Raw genomic sequence first — 19,450 nt, forward strand, 5'->3', positions numbered from 1 at the left:
AAAACAATCTGAATCCTTATTGACCTCCAGCACTCTCAAAAAGTGGCCCTCCAAAAATCCTACCTGGTACAGCCAGAGGGGACTGGTCACCACTGAGCCCGGGTACACTATGTTTCTTCCTTCTAGGTTTTTTTTTCCTGGCCACTGTGCTTCTGCATTGCTTGCTCTTTGGGGTTTAGGCTGGGTATCTGTTAAGCATTTTGTAACAACTTCTGATCTAAAAAGGGCTTTGTAAAATAAATTAGATTGTTGTCAGGTAGTTCTCAACCTTTAAGATCTCAGAAAAACATCCTCACTCCAGTGCAGTCATTCAATTCCCACACCACAAAAAAGGAAATGTGTTAAAGAATGTAATTTATTACACAATGTAACGAAGGCTAGTTTAAAAATACAGTTTCCAGTCATGTAAGTGTACATATGAATATACCCACGCCTTATATTTACAGATTTGCATACACCATGTTTTCCTGTTTATTTGTTTCAACACTTACTTTAGGGTTTCACATCCAAAAACTAAAAATGATTTGTACATAACAGAGACTACAATTTAAAGCAGTTATTAGCCCTGTTTGTGTTCCAAACAAACAAACTGAAAGCAGCCAACACGGAGTCCAGACAGGCAGAGCACTTGACTGGCAGTCCAGAGGCCAGCCCTTCTCCGACCGGCCCAACGACAGCATTTGGAAGGTGAAAGATTTCAAGGTAAAGCGTTTTAAACAAAAAGCAGTCCCGGGTTCTCCCCTCACCGTAAATACTGATAAATGTTTTCCATTACTTTTAAAAAATAAGATGAGTTAAAAAAAAAAAAAAAAAATTACAAAAATCTACGTTCAGGGATCATCTCCCAAAGCAAGGAGACAAGCTCCAGCGGCCGGCGAGTGTGAGGGGGCGGAGGAGGGGTCAGGTGGGATGTAAACGGGTGCTTCTCCGACCACACACTTGCCAGAGCCCCTGGTACAGGGGTAGGGTCCTGTCATGCAGTCTACAGCAGGAGACATTTATTGCTCTTCTTGCCCCTCCGGGCCTGTAGTGCCGCCCTGGTGGCCATCTCAAACACATCTCGTACGCCATCCTTCGACTTGGCTGAGCACTCCATGTAGCCGTACGCTCCAATCCTGTTGGCCATGTCACGGCCCTCCTCTGGCTTCACTGGCTCCTACAGAGAGAGTTAAGAGAGACTGTCAGGACAACGAATACACTGACCATATAAATGGGGAAAGAGTGATAGATACAGTTGAATGGTAAATGCCAGGGATGGGCAACTGGCGGGCCCTTTTTAAGGCCCTCGTATCAATTGTCTGATTCTCTGTAATAATGGTATGGGAATAATAATGCATTTTATTTTGTAAAGTGGTTTCTTGCATCAAACAACATTTTGAGTCACCTCCTTGTCTGAAGGACAAGTGGATAAACAGGTTAATGTCAAGCCCTGCAAATTTTTTCCAAATGTTTCATGGAATGTAGGCCTACATTGAACACCACAAATTGGCTGCTACTGTAGGCTGAATGATAGAACAGCTATTTCCATGTTAAAATGTTATGGGATGCATTTTTTCTATTGTTTTTGATGGTAGGCAACTCTGGTAGGCCTAGATTATGATCAAATAGCCACAGTAGCCTACTTGGCAACTTAAAACTTAAAGCGGGTACAGCCTCAATGTTCACAGTAAACATGCACTGGAAGTTGCACAGAATTTTCACAACGTTCAAGTTTGCACTCAGCAGACATGAAATTTGGTCCGTATGGGAAAAATGTTGAGGGAACATTGCCGGGGGGCCCATAGATTTTTTTTAGTAAGTCTCACTCAGATATAATATAAAAAACTGCAAACATTTCTCTCCACCCTGTAGCAAAATGTGTAGAATTGCAGGAAATTGGCTCTAACCGATCATGTTCCTCTTCACCTCATGGCAAAATGAGTAGAATAAATTAAATGTGTTATAAAATCGCTAAATCGTCTCTTCGCCCTATGGCAAAGTGTACAATTGCAGCAAACTTGCTTTAAAACTAACATTTTTCTCTATACTCCATGACAAAATGTGTAGAATTGCATGAAATTAACTCCAAAACATCAACCATTTCTCTCCGCTGTCAAGAGGGGGGCCACTAAAATGTTTTGCTCACAATGTTGGGGGAATGGATGTGGGTATGCAGAACCCCGAGCAACTGTGGTCCCCCGTGAGGAGTTCAGATTTTTTGTGTCCCCCCACCCCCATCAAAATTGCCTATCCCTGGTCTAGGCCTAGAGTGAGTTTCCCAAAACCTTTGTAGCCAACGCGGCACTTTATTTCTCAACCCGGTTTGTTTTTCCATCTGAGAAGTTGGTGGAGAGGGGAAATATTGGTGTTATTTCTACGTACCTGTTTCATCTTGGCCAGCTCGCGGCGTGTGTGTTCATCATTGCGCAGGTCCTTCTTGTTGCCTACGAGGATGATGGGAACATTGGGACAGAAGTGTTTGACCTCGGGAGTCCATTTCTCTGGAATGTTCTCTGTAAAAGAGCAAAAGGTTGGGGGTCATACAGGCACACACACCAATGCCCCAGTACGTTAGGCCAGCTGTAGGTAGTGTACAGAGGGTTGGAGAGAAGAGCTATTGCTGTCTTATGCTTGTGTGAGTGAGTACTTCACTAGCCAGTATGGGCTGAACAAACCACCTACATTCCCGTAATGGCAACGGACATAAAAAGAAACTGTGTGCTGATGATGGTAAGACAGAGAGCAAGTCTGAGTGCGTGTGAGCTCACCCAAACTGTCTGGGCTATCAATGGAGAAGCACATGAGGATGACGTCAGTATCGGGGTAGGAGAGGGGGCGAAGCCTGTCGTAGTCCTCTTGGCCAGCTGTATCCCACAGAGCCAGCTCCACCTAGTACAGAGTAGACAACCACCACTGTTAATCCACATAGGGCCAGACGTGCAAAAAAAATCTCTATACAGTTGAGGATTGTGATACTTTATGGACTTGCTATACATATAGAACTGCAATATGTATCAAATCGTGACCTTGTTTTGAAACCGGGGGCGTACTACCCGAATCCAATATATCTATCATTCATCTTCAAAGACTGCCCATTTCAGTTTTCCATTAAAAAAATATTTCCTGTTTAGTGCCTGCTGAGCAAGAACATGGTGCTGCCCTATTACCTCCCAAAAAACATTTGCTCAAAGTGGCAAGTGTATGGCAGCTGTTAGTGTTCTAGTGACTGGGTTTATCAGTAAACCCACGGCAACAGAAATAAATCATACATATACCATCTATATAAACATAACGTAAATGTAAATTCAACAGTTAATGATGTCTGCATACTGCAGACTTTCATGAACCCACAGCACATTGTTTGGAAAATCAGGATAAATGGATATTGGTTTTGGGGGTAGGTCAACTTCAATGACTAATGAATAGAGGAGGATGTCAGAAAAACACAAAACTCTTTGAACATGGATAACTGAACATTTCATGAAGGCATTCATAACTCTGACACTAAAGGGAAAAAATAAAACTCACAACCAAGAAGGGCAAGTGGGGAAAGCAAATTAGAGCAAGACACTTCGACAAGTATGGCACATGAAGTAGAATTCATTTAGCCAATAAAAACTAGGCTAGATGTCCCAGATTTCTAGTCGAACCATATTGAGGACAGGACACGTGGGTTTATAACCCCCTCGGACCTCTATCTAATAAAGCGCCATACGGTCGTACATTACAACTTTAGATTACATATTCATTACATTATTCAGTAGCATATGCTGCGCCTAATATGTTTATATTACTTGGTCAACTGAATAAACATGTGCCGTGCCATTATACCCGTCTGCCTCTATAGCTACAGATAAATCCAGCTCAATCTCAACCAGCCGATACCAGCAATGCCACCCTTGAACACACCAACACTGAAGCCACCTTCAAAACCTACTAGCAATTAGGCCTATGTATTTCACCTAACCTGGTTTACACCTTCAACTGAGAAATAGACAGTGTGTATGTTGCGTCTGTATGCATTACCTGCTTGCTGTCCACCTCGATGTCAGCCACATAGTTCTCAAAGACAGTGGGTACGTAGACCTCGGGGAACTGGTCTTTACTGAAGACTATCAACAGACAGGTCTTCCCACAAGCACCATCTCCCACGATCACCAGCTTCTTACGAATAGCCGCCATGCCTGAGAAAAGGGAAGTAAGATGCATGAAGAAACACAAGCAAGACAACAGCCTCATATTGAACAGGTTTTCATAACGTTTGTGGCCCCATAGGATCAGTGTGATGATTGACTCGACACTTCAACACAGCCAAACTTGTATCCTTGAATGATTTCCCCCCAGTGGGGCATATTGGGGAAAAACACTGGCCTTCAGCACCAGCAGAGGTTAAGGGATAGTTTACTTTTATATTAAAACAGACTGGGTAAGTCTATCAGTGTCCTACCATTCCCTGCCTGTGCAGAGATCAACAACCAATGTTAACCAACCAGGCTGTTGATCCAGAACAAACTGCAGATGTGGTGTATATCCTACATCTGACGCTGGTAATCCTCACCAAAAACCGTTAAGTGAGTTTCCTCATGTAAATATGTGGGCAAGGAATTTGACAACAAAGAGGAGGGAGAGAGAATGATGCCATCCATTTAGTTATTGGATTGCTGCTCAGGTTAAACTAGTTGTTGAATGTTATGATAACAAGTCAGGACCCACAATGAATGGAAAACATGTCCAATGTATTTTAGACTGAGGGACATGTGTGGGTCGTGAGGGACGTGTGTCCGACCGGACCACACATGTCCAACGTATGTACCACACAGAACGCACTGCAAATGCCTCTGCAATGCAATTAGCCATGCAGTGTTCCATTGGAAATTAATTTACTTCTGGTGTACCAAAACTCAATGACCGAGGCGTTAGCTTCTACCACGGCATGGTGTCCACAGGGTTGGTAGTCAAAAGATGGCTTGACAGAAATGGTAGCAGACGGTGAATGTTGAACTTTTGTTGCACCCATATCCAGATGATGCTGCCTAGCTACCATTTTGCGCATTAACACTATTGGTGTGATCGAGGGGTATTTATGTCACGCAGTATCCTAGTGATAATTGGTGTGATGTCCCTATTAACCACAAGAGCAGTGCAATGAAGTTCCTCACATACAGGACAGAATACGACACCGTCATGCAGATTTTAGTTTATTGGCTGACCAGACATCAATTCCGACTATTTAGGATGGACAAGCATTTAAGTAGCTAGATACTATAGCTAAGTACATTTGCCTATAGGTTGGGTCATTAAAATGTTCAGTAAGATGGCGTCAAGACATCAACAGATCGCTGCTGTCCGCAGTAATAAGGTCGGCCCCATTAAAAAAAAACTAACTTCAGCTCACCACCAGCTAAACAGCGTCTGGTCACAGAAGTAAAAAATTGTCAAAACTAGCTAGTTATTTAGAACAAAGAGACTAACGTTAATACTGGCAATTCATGGGCCGAGCTGAGCCACCCAATCAGATCTAAACAAATGGTGTTTGATAGGTAACAGTTAGCTAGCTAAAAAGAGTAGCTACCGTAGCTAGCTAGTTAGAACCTGCTTCCAGGATTGCACGTAAAAGTAAAAAAAAAAACAGTAACTACAGTAGTAACTACTTGGAAGAAAACCGTTAATTGGTCAGAATATGGTCGTGTTGATGATCGATAACGTTAGATGTTGGCTAGCTTGGTCAAGTGAATTAGCTAACGTAATTGTTACGTTACCTCGCAACAAACTGACACGCCGGTTTGTTTCAAATACTGACTTGCTACTGTACCAAGTTACCTTGTGGGGATACGTTAGTTACATGGGCGAGATTCGGCGATTCAATTAATTTTAGGATAAAAACTTTGTGACAAAACAATGGAGCTTATTTGTCAACAGTGTTGGATAACTAACCAGTTGGCTGTCAGTGCGGAAGCTATCGAGGACGTCCTCGGCTCGATTAGAAAAGCTAGACAGACGACGGTAAGGGACAACTTTCTAACAATGTATCCTACAATTACACTCCACCAATGTTGTCATATTAAACTTTTATTGCGATAAGTGTTTCGAAATTAGTTTTACCTGTTGTTTAGATGGCTAGAAGTCGTTTTCACAGGGCAGTGGTACTTCGTCGATAACCCTCGTTTCAATCCGATACAATGAATTACTTCGCGTGTACGCGAAAGGGCTAGGGGGAGGGGTGGCGGAAACGAGCGTGAGCCACGCCTGCGCGTGCACGTTGCATGAGTAAAGTATTTCTGCCTATACGTCTCTCCGTTTGAGTGTCGGTTTCGATGAGCATCCAACAGTTTTTTGGGGTTGTTGATATAAAAGCTAGCTAAGTGTATTCAGAAACATTTCCACACCAAATAGGATGCAAGAAAGGACCCAAGGAGTGAATAGTATTCTGCCAGCAGCACAAACAATGACGTCAGGATTGTATGGTAATATCTAAACCTTCAAAGTAAAAGCCCATATTTCTAAACATTGCAATATGGATAACTAATTCAAACGATATAAATTTTTTTTAATCAATGGCCACCTTTATTGTGCCAGCAAGAAAATGCAATAAGTAATTTAAGATATTTAATTTTTTAACCAATAATGAAAAATATATAATGTTGACACTGGTAGAGATATGTTGACAACATTGGGCTGTAGATAACTTTTTTTTACCTGTCTCAGCTAAGGTGGGGTGGGAAATACTCAGCACTCCCCTGTAGCTCAGTTGGTAGAGCATGGCGCTTGCAACGCCAGGGTTGTGGGTTCCTTTCCCACGGGGGGCCAGTATGAAAATGTATGCACTCACTAACTGTAAGTCGCTCTGGATAAGAGCGTCTGCTAAATGACTAAAATGTAAAAGTAGGGTATAACCAAATATGGTTAGTTTTGGAGGGGCGCTGTGTTGTAGACATATTATTTTAGTCCTGCATGTTATACTAATTCCAAAACAATAAATGAATGTACTGTTGTTGTGTTGAATATCAGTTTTTTTTTTGCTTGCTCTGTGTGAAATAAAGTCTAAACAAAGACAAAGACACAATGTAAACAGTGATGTACTGGCATACCTGTTAACGACCTAGATTAACCTAACGGTGATGGTAATAGCTGCACCTTTTCACATTTAAATCAGCCTAAGGCCAGCCTTGACATGTGCCCAATTGCTTGGCCTGACAAAATATCCTTGTACGACGCTAGCGGAAGTTTACGTACACCTTAGACAAATACATTTAAACTCAGTTTTTCACAATTCCTGACATTTAATCCTAGTAAAAATTCCCTGTTTTAGGTCAGTTAGGATCACCACTTTATTTTAAGAATGTGAAATGTCAGAATAATAGTAGAGATAATTATTTATTTCAGCTTTTATTTCTTTCATCACATTCCCAGTGGGTCAGAAGTTTACATACACTCAATTAGTATTTGGTAGCATTGCCTTTAAATTGTTTAACTTGGGTGAAACATTTCGGGTAGCCTTCCACAAGCTTCCCACAATAAGTTGGGTGAATTTTGGCCCATTCCTCCTGACAGAGATGGTGTAACTGAGTCAGGTTTGTAGGCCTCCTTGCTCGCACACGCCTTTTCAGTTTTGCCCACACATTTTCTATAGGATTGAGGTCAGGGCTTTGTGATGGCCACTCCAATACCTTGACTTTGTTGTCCTTAAGCCATTTTGCCACAACTTTGGAAGTATGCTTGGGGTCATTGTCCATTTGGAAGACCCATTTGCAACCAAGCTTTAACTTCCTGACTGATGTCTTGAGATGTTGCTTCAATATATCCACATAATTTTCCTTCCTCATGATGCCATCTATTTTGTGAAGTGCACCAGTCCCCCCTGCAGCAAAGCACCCCCACAGCATGATGCTGCCACCCACGTGCTTCACGGTTGGGATGGTGTTCTTCGGCTTGCAAGTACCCCCCTTTTCCCCCAAACATAACAATGGTCATTATGGCCAAACAGTTTGATTTTCGTTTCATCAGACCAGAGGACATTTCTCCAAAAAGTACGATCTTTGTCCCCATGTGCAGTTGCAAACCGTAGTCTGGCTTTTTTATGGCGGTTTTGGAGCAGTGGCTTCTTCCTTGCTGAGCGGCCTTTCAGGTTATGTCGATATAGGACTAGTTTTACTGTGGATATAGATACTTTTGTACCTGTTTCCTCCAGCATCTTCAAAAGGTCCTTTGCTGTTGTTCTGTGATTGATTTGCACTTTTCGCACAAAAGTACGTTCATCTCGAGGAGACTGAACGCGTCTCCTTCCTGAGCGGTATGACGGCTGCGTGGTCCCATGGTGTTTATACTTGCGTACTATTGTTTGTACAGATGAACGTGGTACCTTCAGGCGTTTGGAAATTGCTCCCAAAGATGAACCAGACTTGTGGAGGTCTACACATTTTTTTCTGAGGTCTTGGCTGATTTCTTTGGATTTTCCCATGATGTCAAGCAAAGAGGCACTGAGTTTGAAGGTAGGCCTTGAAATACATCCACAGGTACACCTCCAATTGACTAAAATTATGTCAATTAGCCTATCAGAAGCTTCTAAAGCCATGACATCATTTTCTGGAATTTTCCAAGCTGTTTAAAGGCACAGTCAACTTAGTGTATGTAAACTTCTGTCCCACTGGAATTGTGATACAGTGAATTATGAGTGAAATAATCTGTAAACAATTGTTGGGAAAATTATTTGTGTCATGCACAAAGTAGATGTCCAAACCGACTTGCCAAAACTATAGTTTGTTAACAAGACATTTGTGGAGTGGTTGAAAACGAGTTTTAATGACTCCAACCTAAGTGTATGTAAACTTCCGACTTCAACTGTATATTTGGGGAGTTTCTCCCATTCTTCTCTGCAGATTCTCTCAAGCTCTGTCAGGTTGGATGTGGAGCGTCACGGCACAGCTATTTCAGGTTTCTCCAGAGATGTTCGATTGGGTTCAAGTCCAGGCTCTGGCTGGGCCACTCAAGGACATTCAGAGACTTCTCCTGAAGCCATTCCTGCGTTGTCTTGGCTGTGTGCTTAGGGTCGTTGTCCTGTTGGAAGATTAACCTTCGCCCCAGTCTGAGGTCCTGATCGCTCTGGAGCAGGTTTTCATCAAGGATCTCTCTGTACTTTGCTCAGTTAATCTTTCCCTCGATCCTGAATAGTCTCCCAGTCCCTGCCGCTGAAAAACTTCCCCACAGCATGATGCTGCCACCACCATGCTTCACCGTAGGGATGGTGCCAGGTTTCCTCCAGACGTGATGCTTGGCATTCAGGCCAAAGAGTTCAATCTTGGTTTCATCAGACCAGAGAATCTTGTTTCTCATGGTCTGAGAGTCCTTTAGGTGCCTTTTGGCAAACTCCAAGCTCGCTGTCGTGCCTTTTACTGAGGAGTGGCTTCCGTCTGGCCACTCTTCCATAAAGGCCCGATTGGTGGAGCGCTGCAGAGATGGTTGTCCTTCTGGAAGGTTCTCCCATCTCCACAGAGGAACTATGGAGCTCTGTCAGTGACCATCGGGTTCTTGGTCACATCCCTGACCAAGGCCCTTCTCCCCCGATTGCTCAGTTTGGCCGGGCGGCCAGCTCTAGGAAGAGTCTTGGTGGTTCCAAACTTCTTCCATTTAAGAATGATGTAGGCCACTGTGTTCTTCGGGACCTTCAATGCTGCAGAAATTTTTTGGTACCCTTCCCCAGATCTGTGCCTCGACACAATCCTGTCTCGGAGCTCTACGGACAATTCCTCATGTGTTGGTTTTTGCTCTGACATGCACTGTCAACTGTGGGACTTTATATAGACAGGTCCAATCAATTGATACACCACAGGTGTACTTCAATCAAGTTGTAGAAACATCTCAAAGATGATCAATGGAAACAGGATGCACCTGAGCTCAATTTCGAGTCTCATAGCAAAGTGTCTGGATACTTATGTAAATAAGGTATTTCTAAAAACCTGTTTTTGCTTTGTCATTATGGGGTATTGTGTGTAGATTGAGGACAAACATTTATTTAATCAATTTTCGAATAAGGCTGTTACGTAACAAAATGTGGAAAAAGGTCAAGGGGTCTGAATACTTTCTGAATGCACTGTAGTCAGTCCAACAAAACAGCTGTAGAGTATCAGAGACGGTGTTAACTGCTCCATCTAGTGGCACCTTTGACAGGCAAGCAAGCAGCACCCTAAATATATATCAGCTGAATTGAACTCTACTACCTACCTACCTACCTACCTACCTACCCAGTGTTGCAAAACGTCAATTTATTGTTACATTTCATACAATCAGATTTTATTTCATGTAGAGATAAATAAATATCTGAAACTAAATAGAGGAGTCTGCGCAATGGCCACAGTACAAAGAGAAACACATCATTAGTGGAAATTCAAGGAACCTGTCTGGTGAAAACCAAACTTTGAGTCACCTTCACCAACAAATTAAACAGAACTGCATCAACCAACCCTTGAGCCACCTTCACCAACAAATTAAACAGAACTGCATCAGTATTGGCATCATTCACCACATCTTAACATTTCAAACCTCATAAATAAAGAGTTAAAGATTCAGAGTGCAGATCTTATCTTAACCAACATTCAGAGACGTGACACAGATAAATAGTGGAAAAAAGGAGAAACCAGAAAGAAACAACAAGAGATTTCGACAAAATGTTCCCTGGGGAGAAGAGAGTCTGTCAAGACTGCATCAGTGGCTGTATTGCTCTGTCATTGTCAAAAGCTGCTGAACTTTGTCAGGCCAAACCACCAATGACAGGAAACCACTGTGTACAACATCTAGTCCTCTACCTCTCCCTGTTACACACATTCAGATAAAAACAAACAAAGAAAATAAAACTGGCTGGCCAGAAAAACTAATGATTCTGACAGAACTCAAATCAACAGTATGAACAAAAAGGAAGCTAGACTCACACACCTTTATTATATTATGGCCATGGTTCCCCCTCTAGTAATCCAACTCCGACTTCAGAGCAAAAGTAAACCACTCAAAACAGGAACAGGAAACACATCATCATCATCCACAGAGCAACTTGTCCAATTATCAGGTGTCCCATAAATGTTGGAAACATTTGAAAACAGAAGATGTAGCAGTGGTAAAACAGCTGGGGGGTAAACCTAGACCTACAGTTGCAGCCAAATATATTGTCACCCTTGCACTTCAATTCCCTATTTGTTCTAAAATAAGTTGAAATTGAAAAAAAAGTTAGGTCTCCACACATTGTTATTGGATTTTCAACATTGCAGAACCAATTGTATTTTTGTAAACTTAAGTTTACCATTTTAACTTAGAAAATAAAGACAAATGGCATGGACAAATTTATTGGAGCTAGAACTCGGTCAAGATACATTTCAACAAATGGATCATCATTGATGTGATTCAGATCTGGACTATTCACTGGCCACTCTAGAACAGTCCAGCGTTTCTTCTTGAACCATTCCAGGGTCCTTTTTATGTGTTTGTGGTTGTTGTCCTGCTGGAAGATACACAACCTTCAACAAAGACACTGGGTTGAACATTGCACTCCAAAACACCTTGATAATATGCTGATTTCCTGATGTCCTGCAGCAAAGCAACCCCACAGCATTATCGGACCTATTTTCTTTGAATGCTTAATTTGGTCGTTGGTAAACATACGAAGACCCCACTGCTGAAGGAGACAAAAAAGCCTGTTTGAACTTTTCAAAAACCAACCTAAACAAGCCTAAATCCTGGGGAAAGGTTCTGTGGACCAATGCAACAAAATCGGAGCTCTTTAGCAATACAGATCAGTGCTGTGTTTACTGATGACCAAATGAAGCATTCAATGAAAATAACACCCTCCCTACAATCAAAGATGGGGGAGGTTTGGTAATGTTGTGGGGTTGCTTGAAATCAGCAGATTATCAGGTGTTTTGTAGTCCAATGTTCAACCCAGCGTCCAAAAAATGGGTCTCCACTGAAAGTTGTGGGTCTTCCAGCATAACAACCCCCCACACACACATCAAAAAGCACCCAGGAATGCTGGACTGTTCTGAAGTGGCCAGTGAAGAGTCACATCAAAAACCTATTGGCGAGATCTGAAAACAGCAGTTGGTGGAGGGCACCTCTCAAATATTGAAGAACTAGAGCAGTTTGCTGCTGAAAAGCAGGCCAAATTGTCATCAGAAAGGCTCATTGATGGCTATAAGAAGTGTTTGTCTGCAGTTATCTTGGCCAAAGGTTCCCAATATCTTTGTCCATGCCGTGTCTTTATTTTCTAAATTAAAACTAAACAAGTCAAATTGGTTCTGCAATGTTGAAAAACCAATAACAAGGTGTGGTTACTATTTTTGTTTGTTTTTAATTTAAACTTATTTAAGAAGAAATAGGGAATTATTTAAGAAAAGTGCAAGGGTGCCAATATATTTGGCCATAACTGTATTTCAGTCTTTCAGTGATGGAGAGAAGAGAGAAAAGAAAGATGTCAAAGTCCTTGAAGACTAAACACCAATCAGCACAAAAGGATGACCTAGAAACCCACTGAGAATCTGCATCCGTCTGCTGAAAGCTTGCTCTGGGACAATAAGAACACACAGAAACAGATGGGGAGTTTGCAAAGAGTCTCTGCTCCAGTCGTAGTGTCTCAGACACAAGGTGTGGGAGTCAGACGAGCAGCAGGTGTGGAGCAGGTGTCTCGGGTCAAAATAAGTTTGATTACAAAACACTTTGTACACCCATTCAATCGTTTATTCAGGAGAGACGTGACGAACTAGGGAGAGTCCAATGTGTTTCTACATTGCATTAAAGTTTCAATGGACATATGCAGGTGGGGCCAGGAGAGCAACGGGTCCTTGATGGTATCTGTGTACAACTTCGGAGAGTCAGAGCATAAAACTGATAAGCCTGACAATGTGTCAAAAACTGCTAGTGTATGTGTGTAGTCAAAACTTAGTATGGCTGAGTGTGTATCAGTGTGTCTGCTATGAGCTGGAGGGGGCGTCTTCAAAGCTGATGATGCTGGACTCCTGTCCCGTGGTGTTCTGGGAACCACTAGACCCCCCTGCTGGCAAGGTTCTCTCCTGTCCAGAGAGCAGCGGGGTGTCGGTCCGAACCTCGTCCTCATCGTCGTCCTCTTCGTCGTCCATGCTCGGCCAGGCCGACTGGTCCTCCACCTTCTTCAGTCGCTCGTTCAGGGCCTTCAGCGCCAACTGCCTGTAAGACAATCAGAAAGAATCAGTTATAAATGTTTGCATTACATCATGGTATAGCAGGTGTCTCGGAGTCCCTTTCAAACAGCCACTGATCCTCTCCAGGTGCAGAGCGAGGTGATATGTAGGCCTAACTGCAGTCTATGTAACTGACGACAAATAGTGTATGCATGACAGCTTGCAAGTGTGTCAGCCACATAATGAAGGTCAACAAATATTGGGGTGTGTGCTGTAATGGATCCCTGTGTGTGTTTATTTGGGCCTCTACAGCACTCACCTCCTCCTCTCTGCGTCTTGGGGGTCCGCCCCCGGCAAAGTGATGGTGATGGAAGAAGGTGCCCCGACGTCATAGCGCTTCACCATCTTCCTGCATACCCTGATCTTCACCAGGGTTGTGTGCACCAGGCCAGCCAGCAGCCCCACCAGCGGCTGCACCGCTTCAGGGAAGAAGGATGCAAAGGCAAAGTGGTCTGACATGTCCCCGCGGCCCCGGCTGTGCCTCTGGTAGAAACGAAGGTAGACCCAGCCTGCCAGGGCGCCAAAGCTGTAGGCCGCCAGAGGGGCAGCACTCTCCAGGAGGCCTGAGAGGCGGAGCAGGGCCAGGCAGAGGAGGACCAGCGCCGGGGCCGCTTTGAGCCTCACCTGTGGAACCCGCAGCACCGTTGTGTCCCCCATGGTCTGCTTGAGGGCCACCAACACGCCCCCGAGGAAAGCTGGTGCCCCATGGACCCGCACAGCAAACAAGTAGTCCAGGTCGAAGGTGGCGACGTACGTGAGTAAGTAGGAGAGGCCCGTCAGGAGGCCTGCAGAGATGTTGACCACAGCGAAAAATATTAGCATCTCCATGGCACCCCACAGAGGTTCCAACAGCCGGCCACAGGCCATGACAGTCCCAACATTGGCCGCCACCCCCCACACATGCTGCTCCACCACGGCATGGGTCACCAAGGTCCAGATCCAGAAGTTAGGGGGGAAGAGGTAGCCAGGCGTCACGCCCAGGGCGTATGGAGTGTCAACTGCCCATGAGAGCACATACAGAAGGAGCACTAAGGCACATATGGACTTCACCACAACACTAGTGTTGGATAATGCGCCCAAGAAGTGCTGTCTTGCAACTGGCAGATAGCGATTCATTGTGTCGTTTGTCAGTCTAGCGCAAGGTCCGATCAGTACTTTTGTATGACCCGCAGCTGCTCACGTGTTGGTCGTTAATCAGCAGTGCCAAGAAGAACAAACATAATCTGCAGATCCAGACAACATCCACTCTCGACAGTGAGGCTTCATAGGGGAAATAATCTGATTGATCAATGCTAATGAATGGTTTAAATTAACCTTTAATGGTCTCGCTGTTCAAAACACATGATGGGGTAACTTTCCTACCTTGCTATGAACTTTTATAGTCGCCGAACTGAAGTGACCTTACTAGTGTGATTAGATATTAAGAGTAGGTAACTGGGCTAATTTACTAAGCTAACAGATTTAGTAACCCGTCAATTACTCTCAATTGACACCAAACGGTGTCATACTCGAAGCTTACATACATCACAAATATTAAATAGCTACTGTACTTTAGAAAAATACCAAGAACTTCAACCAACTAGCAAGCACTGGAATAAGTTTCTAGTAAGCTAAATTAGCTAGTTAGTTATTGCTAAGTACTAGTAACTGGCTAGGGAAAGAAGTCTGACAGTTTGTTACGATGTTTTATATCTGCCATTCGAATTCATAAGATGACCAGTCAACATTTGATTAATGGGTTTGAGTTGTATAACTACAAAAACGATAACAATTAGTAACAGCGCCTTTCTTGTTTTCCTCGGCCCAGAATTCACCGCTAGCTAGCTACAGTAGCTCGAGTATTTCCTGTAACGTTAGTTAGCAGGAGCTACAGGCCTTCAAAACAATGTTGTCGAGGTGATCAACAATCGGAGATTCACGCGAAATTCATTGTCTTCACGATTTCGGAAAGTCTATTCGGTTACGTCAACGTTATTCCGATATAAAGTCACAGATTATTGGCGAATATTTGTTATCTTGTGAGGCATTTCCCACACTGATCAAATACTGAATCTTGGGCTCACTGCCACCGTCACCAACACCAACACACGAAGCGTCACGCCAGCGTCATGAACTGGAGCACTATGGGAAACATTATATATATTTTTTTCTTCTTCTAATTCTTCTTCTTCATTATGGTGGTCCGCAAATAAATTTTATAGGTGTATGCCACCACCTACTGTATTGACTGTGTATCAGCCTACTATTCTGCTGTATGAATTCATTACACAAATATTGCCTTACCAACTAACCCACACCCATTAAAACCTCATCACTATTCCACTACTTTGGCCCCATTTGATCCTACACCAGGCAAGCAGCCTTGGACACTATTGTTCAAACACCTTGTAATTCTTCCACAGTAAAATCTCGTACACCCAAGTACTTCTCTACAGCTGCTACCACAACATCTATCCTCTGTGATTTACATTCCATTCCTGCAGTACAGTTGACCACCATGGCCATGAACGCCAAAAAAAAAAACTTACTGAAGCACATGCTATTCCTGTCACTCTCTATTGGCCTCGGCCCACTCACAGGGATCCTTTTAGGATCCCTCATCCTGGACCCATCTTCCTCTACTACTCTCTTCACTGCCTCAGCACACCTTCTGTACTACTCTGATCCTGGCAACCTCAACCTGCCTTTCTCTCACTGGATACCTCTGATCTCCAGCACCATGGGTACCCCTACAGTTTACACATACAACTTCTTCCACAGATACTACACCTTCCTTTGTCTCAAGTCCTCCTGCACATTTCTCACATCTAGGAATCTCCCTCCTACACACTGCTGCCACATGACCATAAGCTTGACACCTAAAACACCATAATGGGTTCGGGACAAAAGCTCTCATCGGATAACTGACAAATCCCAACTTTACTTTAGACTCTGCATCAAAACTCAATACTACAGACAGTGTCTTCTCTGTTTCACCACGCTCTCCACCGGGTCTGCGTCGCATCAAACGGCGGGCGTCACAGACACCGGGAATCTTCAACTTCAGTTGACCCTCCTCAACACTTAACTCCACTCCAGTTATCACTCCTTTCAACAGGGCCCTGCTCCGGAGAGGAAAGCAAGTCACAGTTATTGGCCGCAGTTGCGTGGTGCGGAGCGCATGCTTTCTCTGGATGGCAGAAACACAAAAAATCGACACGATTCCACTTCAAGTCACTTTCACCGACCAACATTCCCCAACCTCATATCCACCCAACCTGACACCACATATGGATCAGCCAGAAGGTAAGGATCCATTCTCTCCCAAAATCTCACTCCCACTGGGCAAAAATCATCCTCACTCTCGTCATGTTAAATGTCCTTTTGCAGCACTCCATATTTACTCTTAATATGTTCCACTTTCTTCCTTTTTTCCCTGCCCGTCTTCTTACCGACCTCTATGGGTTCCCCTGACTCCATCTTCAAGTCTGACAACCATTCGGTTGTACCCGCCATCTTGTTCCACTCGCCAGAAACCTGTTCACCCTCCTTGAGCTCCATGTGGTAAGGCAGCCTACAGATGGGTTAGCTGACAATATCACGAAAACGTTGCACACGCTTCAAGGGAGCAGAAGTCTGTGAATTTTTGTGATTCTGGATGGCCAGATAGCTACAAACAATGACAAGAAACTGCCATGTGGGGAATCGTAAGTGACTCGTTTCAGCTAGTTTAATCTTGTTTTTGATACCATGTCTTGTTTTTAGGTGTTTTGACTGATTTAATGTCAATGCTAATATGGTTAAAATTCAGTACCTTGCTAACCAACAGCTGTAATGATGTATTTGCGAGACAAGTGCTCATTGTGCAAATGTATGTATGTTTTCAATTAACATTGGAAACAAAATATTGTTTACATGTTGTCAACAATCTAAGCCAACCCCGTTTGTTTTGCCCCATAGTTGCACAACCAACCCGTCTATGGGTCATGGATAGTTTTTTAAACTTTGATTATGATCTAGGCTAGGCTGCTCTTCAGAGACTAGACTTTGAGCACAATTTTGTGTCAACCCCCCCCCCCAGCAGTCAGGGGATGCTCTAGTCTAGGTGCCAGCCTCCAGCTCTCTATGCATAGCCTAATTCCCAACATTTATTTGCTTTGAGGATTCTCTTGCAAATCTGGTTTTTGTGATAGGCCAATCCTTATTATCTTGTATGTTTACATCATCCCTGGTCCAGGCCTTGTGTCATCTCTCCGCCCACCTGGAATACTTACCTCAAATATCATCATGATGTTGTTTTTCGACACAGAGATCTTATTACATTATAGGGATTTTATATGTAATTCTATAGTTTTTGACTTGACTGGCTACAAATGGAGTTTGAGCTGTCTGAGTAGTGAGAAGCTAATCTGACTACTAAAATGTAAATGTATTCAAACTGACATGATTGGCGTTGGCAAGAAGCACACCACCCTGCATCCCACTGCTGACTTGCCTCTAAAGCGAAGCAGGGTTGGTTGTGGTAAGTCCCTGGATGGGAGACCAGATGCTGCTGGAAGTGGTGTTGGAGGGCCAGTTGGAGGCACTATTTCCTCTGGTCTAGAAACATATCCAATACCCCAAGGCAGTGATTGAGGACATTGCCCTGTTTAGCGTCCAGTCTTTCGGATGGGATGTTAAATGGGTGTCCTGACTGTGGTCACTAAAGATCCCATGGCACTTATCGTAAGAGTAGGGTTGTTAAACCCGGTGTCCTGGCTAAATTACAATCTGGCCCTCAATCATCCCCAGCTTCCAATTGGCTCATTCATCCTTCCTCTCCCCTGTAACTATTCCCCAGGTCACTGCTGTAAATGAAAATGTGTTCAGTCAACTTACCTGTTAAAAAAATGTGTAAATGTTCTCTCCCAAGTGTTGAACACGCATTGATTAAAGAGACAGAAACAACTGAGATAACCGCATACACATTCATTTTATTCAATAATTAATTGCCATAATAAAAAAATATCACACAAAGAATTCACATTTCTCAGGTGTAAAAAAAGACAAAACCCTCTGACAGCAGAATGCTACGAGAATCAAACATCACAGATAAAGAGAGCACAGCAAAATCTCATCTGAAATCCAACCAAGAAGATAATGTGAATAGCTCACTGGCAGAAAATGCTAAGTGGATAATGGTTGGCTACCAAAAAAAAGTCAAAGTGAGTGACCTTTGACTGGCTAAGAACAATGGTGCGTATGCACGTTGTCCTCTGTGAAGACAGGCATACAAATGGACACACTTGCAAACAAAAAAATGATGTGCAAGGTAAGCAGTTACAACGAGCTTGTCCACCTACAGTAATAAAAACATGAGACAAAGGCAGTTTTATCGAGACCCAGATGAGACATGCTAGGATCTGGGATGCCTCAGTGGAACTATCCTTATGGAGAAGAGCCACAACACTGGACACAATTGTACTGCTCCGATTGTGTTTCAAATGTCAATGTCAGCATTTTGGAATATTGATACATTTCTCTCTGAATAACAGTTCTGCGTTTATAGAATCAAAGACAAACCACTGGTAATGTGAGGTTAAATTGTGAGTGTGCGATGGTGGTGAGAGGGACAATTTGCATGAACCAAATACCTGTGAACGCTTGACTTATACAAAAGGTTGGTTTATGTAAAGACCAAGATTAGGCAACCCAAACACTGAGTCTTCAATTCAAAACACACACAAATATCCAAGCATCTTGGTCATGTAAGAGGACCCAAACTGGGCCAGAAAACCATGGCAGTGTGACATAGATAGTCCCAGATCTCTGCCTGCATCTCCCATTCCCAAGGCGTTACAACTTTACAATATAGATCAGAGGGCAACACAGAGCTACAATACCAAAGAGCGGTAAACAAGTCAAGTGACATCCAGTCCACTGTGGCCAAGCTTCATGGAATAAGCAGACATCATGGAATTCCTTTTACATTTGACTGTTTCCAGATATAATTGAACAGAATCTGCTTGCATAGCTAATGATGAAATCTAAGGCTTCTAAGTAATTAAGATCTCATTGGTGAAGTCTATGTACATAATTTCAGTCTCATAATCAAAACATGTAAACATTATCAACTTGAAGGCTGGCAGACAACTCATTTCACCAAAGCTAATGTAAACACTAAAAGCATGCAACAGACGACAACTCTAAATTAATTCTACATACAAAACAGTAAACCTGTCTCTGTGTAAAGATAACCGTTTTGTTTGAACATGTGTTTGTAACTACTTTTTTATGGACTGTCATCTAGGACAAGA

General features: G+C 43.2%; 2 protein-coding genes across 2 annotated transcripts; both read right to left on the minus strand.

Moving 5' to 3' along the window:
• Window positions 1-334: 334 nt before the first annotated feature.
• Window positions 335-6,372, minus strand: LOC311116609 (rho-related GTP-binding protein RhoA-B-like). The gene is made up of 5 exons (XM_084191673.1): window positions 6,082-6,372; window positions 4,006-4,163; window positions 2,748-2,868; window positions 2,362-2,492; window positions 335-1,156 (listed from the first exon to the last, which is right to left on the minus strand). Exons 2-5 carry the CDS (start codon window positions 4,159-4,161, stop codon window positions 983-985), a joined length of 582 nt encoding a protein of 193 aa, XP_084047799.1. The 5' UTR covers window positions 4,162-4,163; window positions 6,082-6,372; the 3' UTR covers window positions 335-982.
• Window positions 6,373-10,892: 4,520 nt separating this feature from the next.
• On the minus strand, window positions 10,893-15,269 carry LOC311116611 (transmembrane protein 115-like). Its single transcript, XM_084191675.1, has 2 exons — window positions 13,435-15,269; window positions 10,893-13,161 (listed from the first exon to the last, which is right to left on the minus strand). Exons 1-2 carry the CDS (start codon window positions 14,289-14,291, stop codon window positions 12,930-12,932), a joined length of 1,089 nt encoding a protein of 362 aa, XP_084047801.1. The 5' UTR covers window positions 14,292-15,269; the 3' UTR covers window positions 10,893-12,929.
• Window positions 15,270-19,450: the final 4,181 nt, after the last annotated feature.

The sequence above is a fragment of the Coregonus lavaretus genome, assembly GCF_964263955.1.
Source record: "Coregonus lavaretus genome assembly, contig: HAP1_SCAFFOLD_5310, whole genome shotgun sequence".
NCBI classification, from domain to species: domain Eukaryota; kingdom Metazoa; phylum Chordata; class Actinopteri; order Salmoniformes; family Salmonidae; genus Coregonus; species Coregonus lavaretus.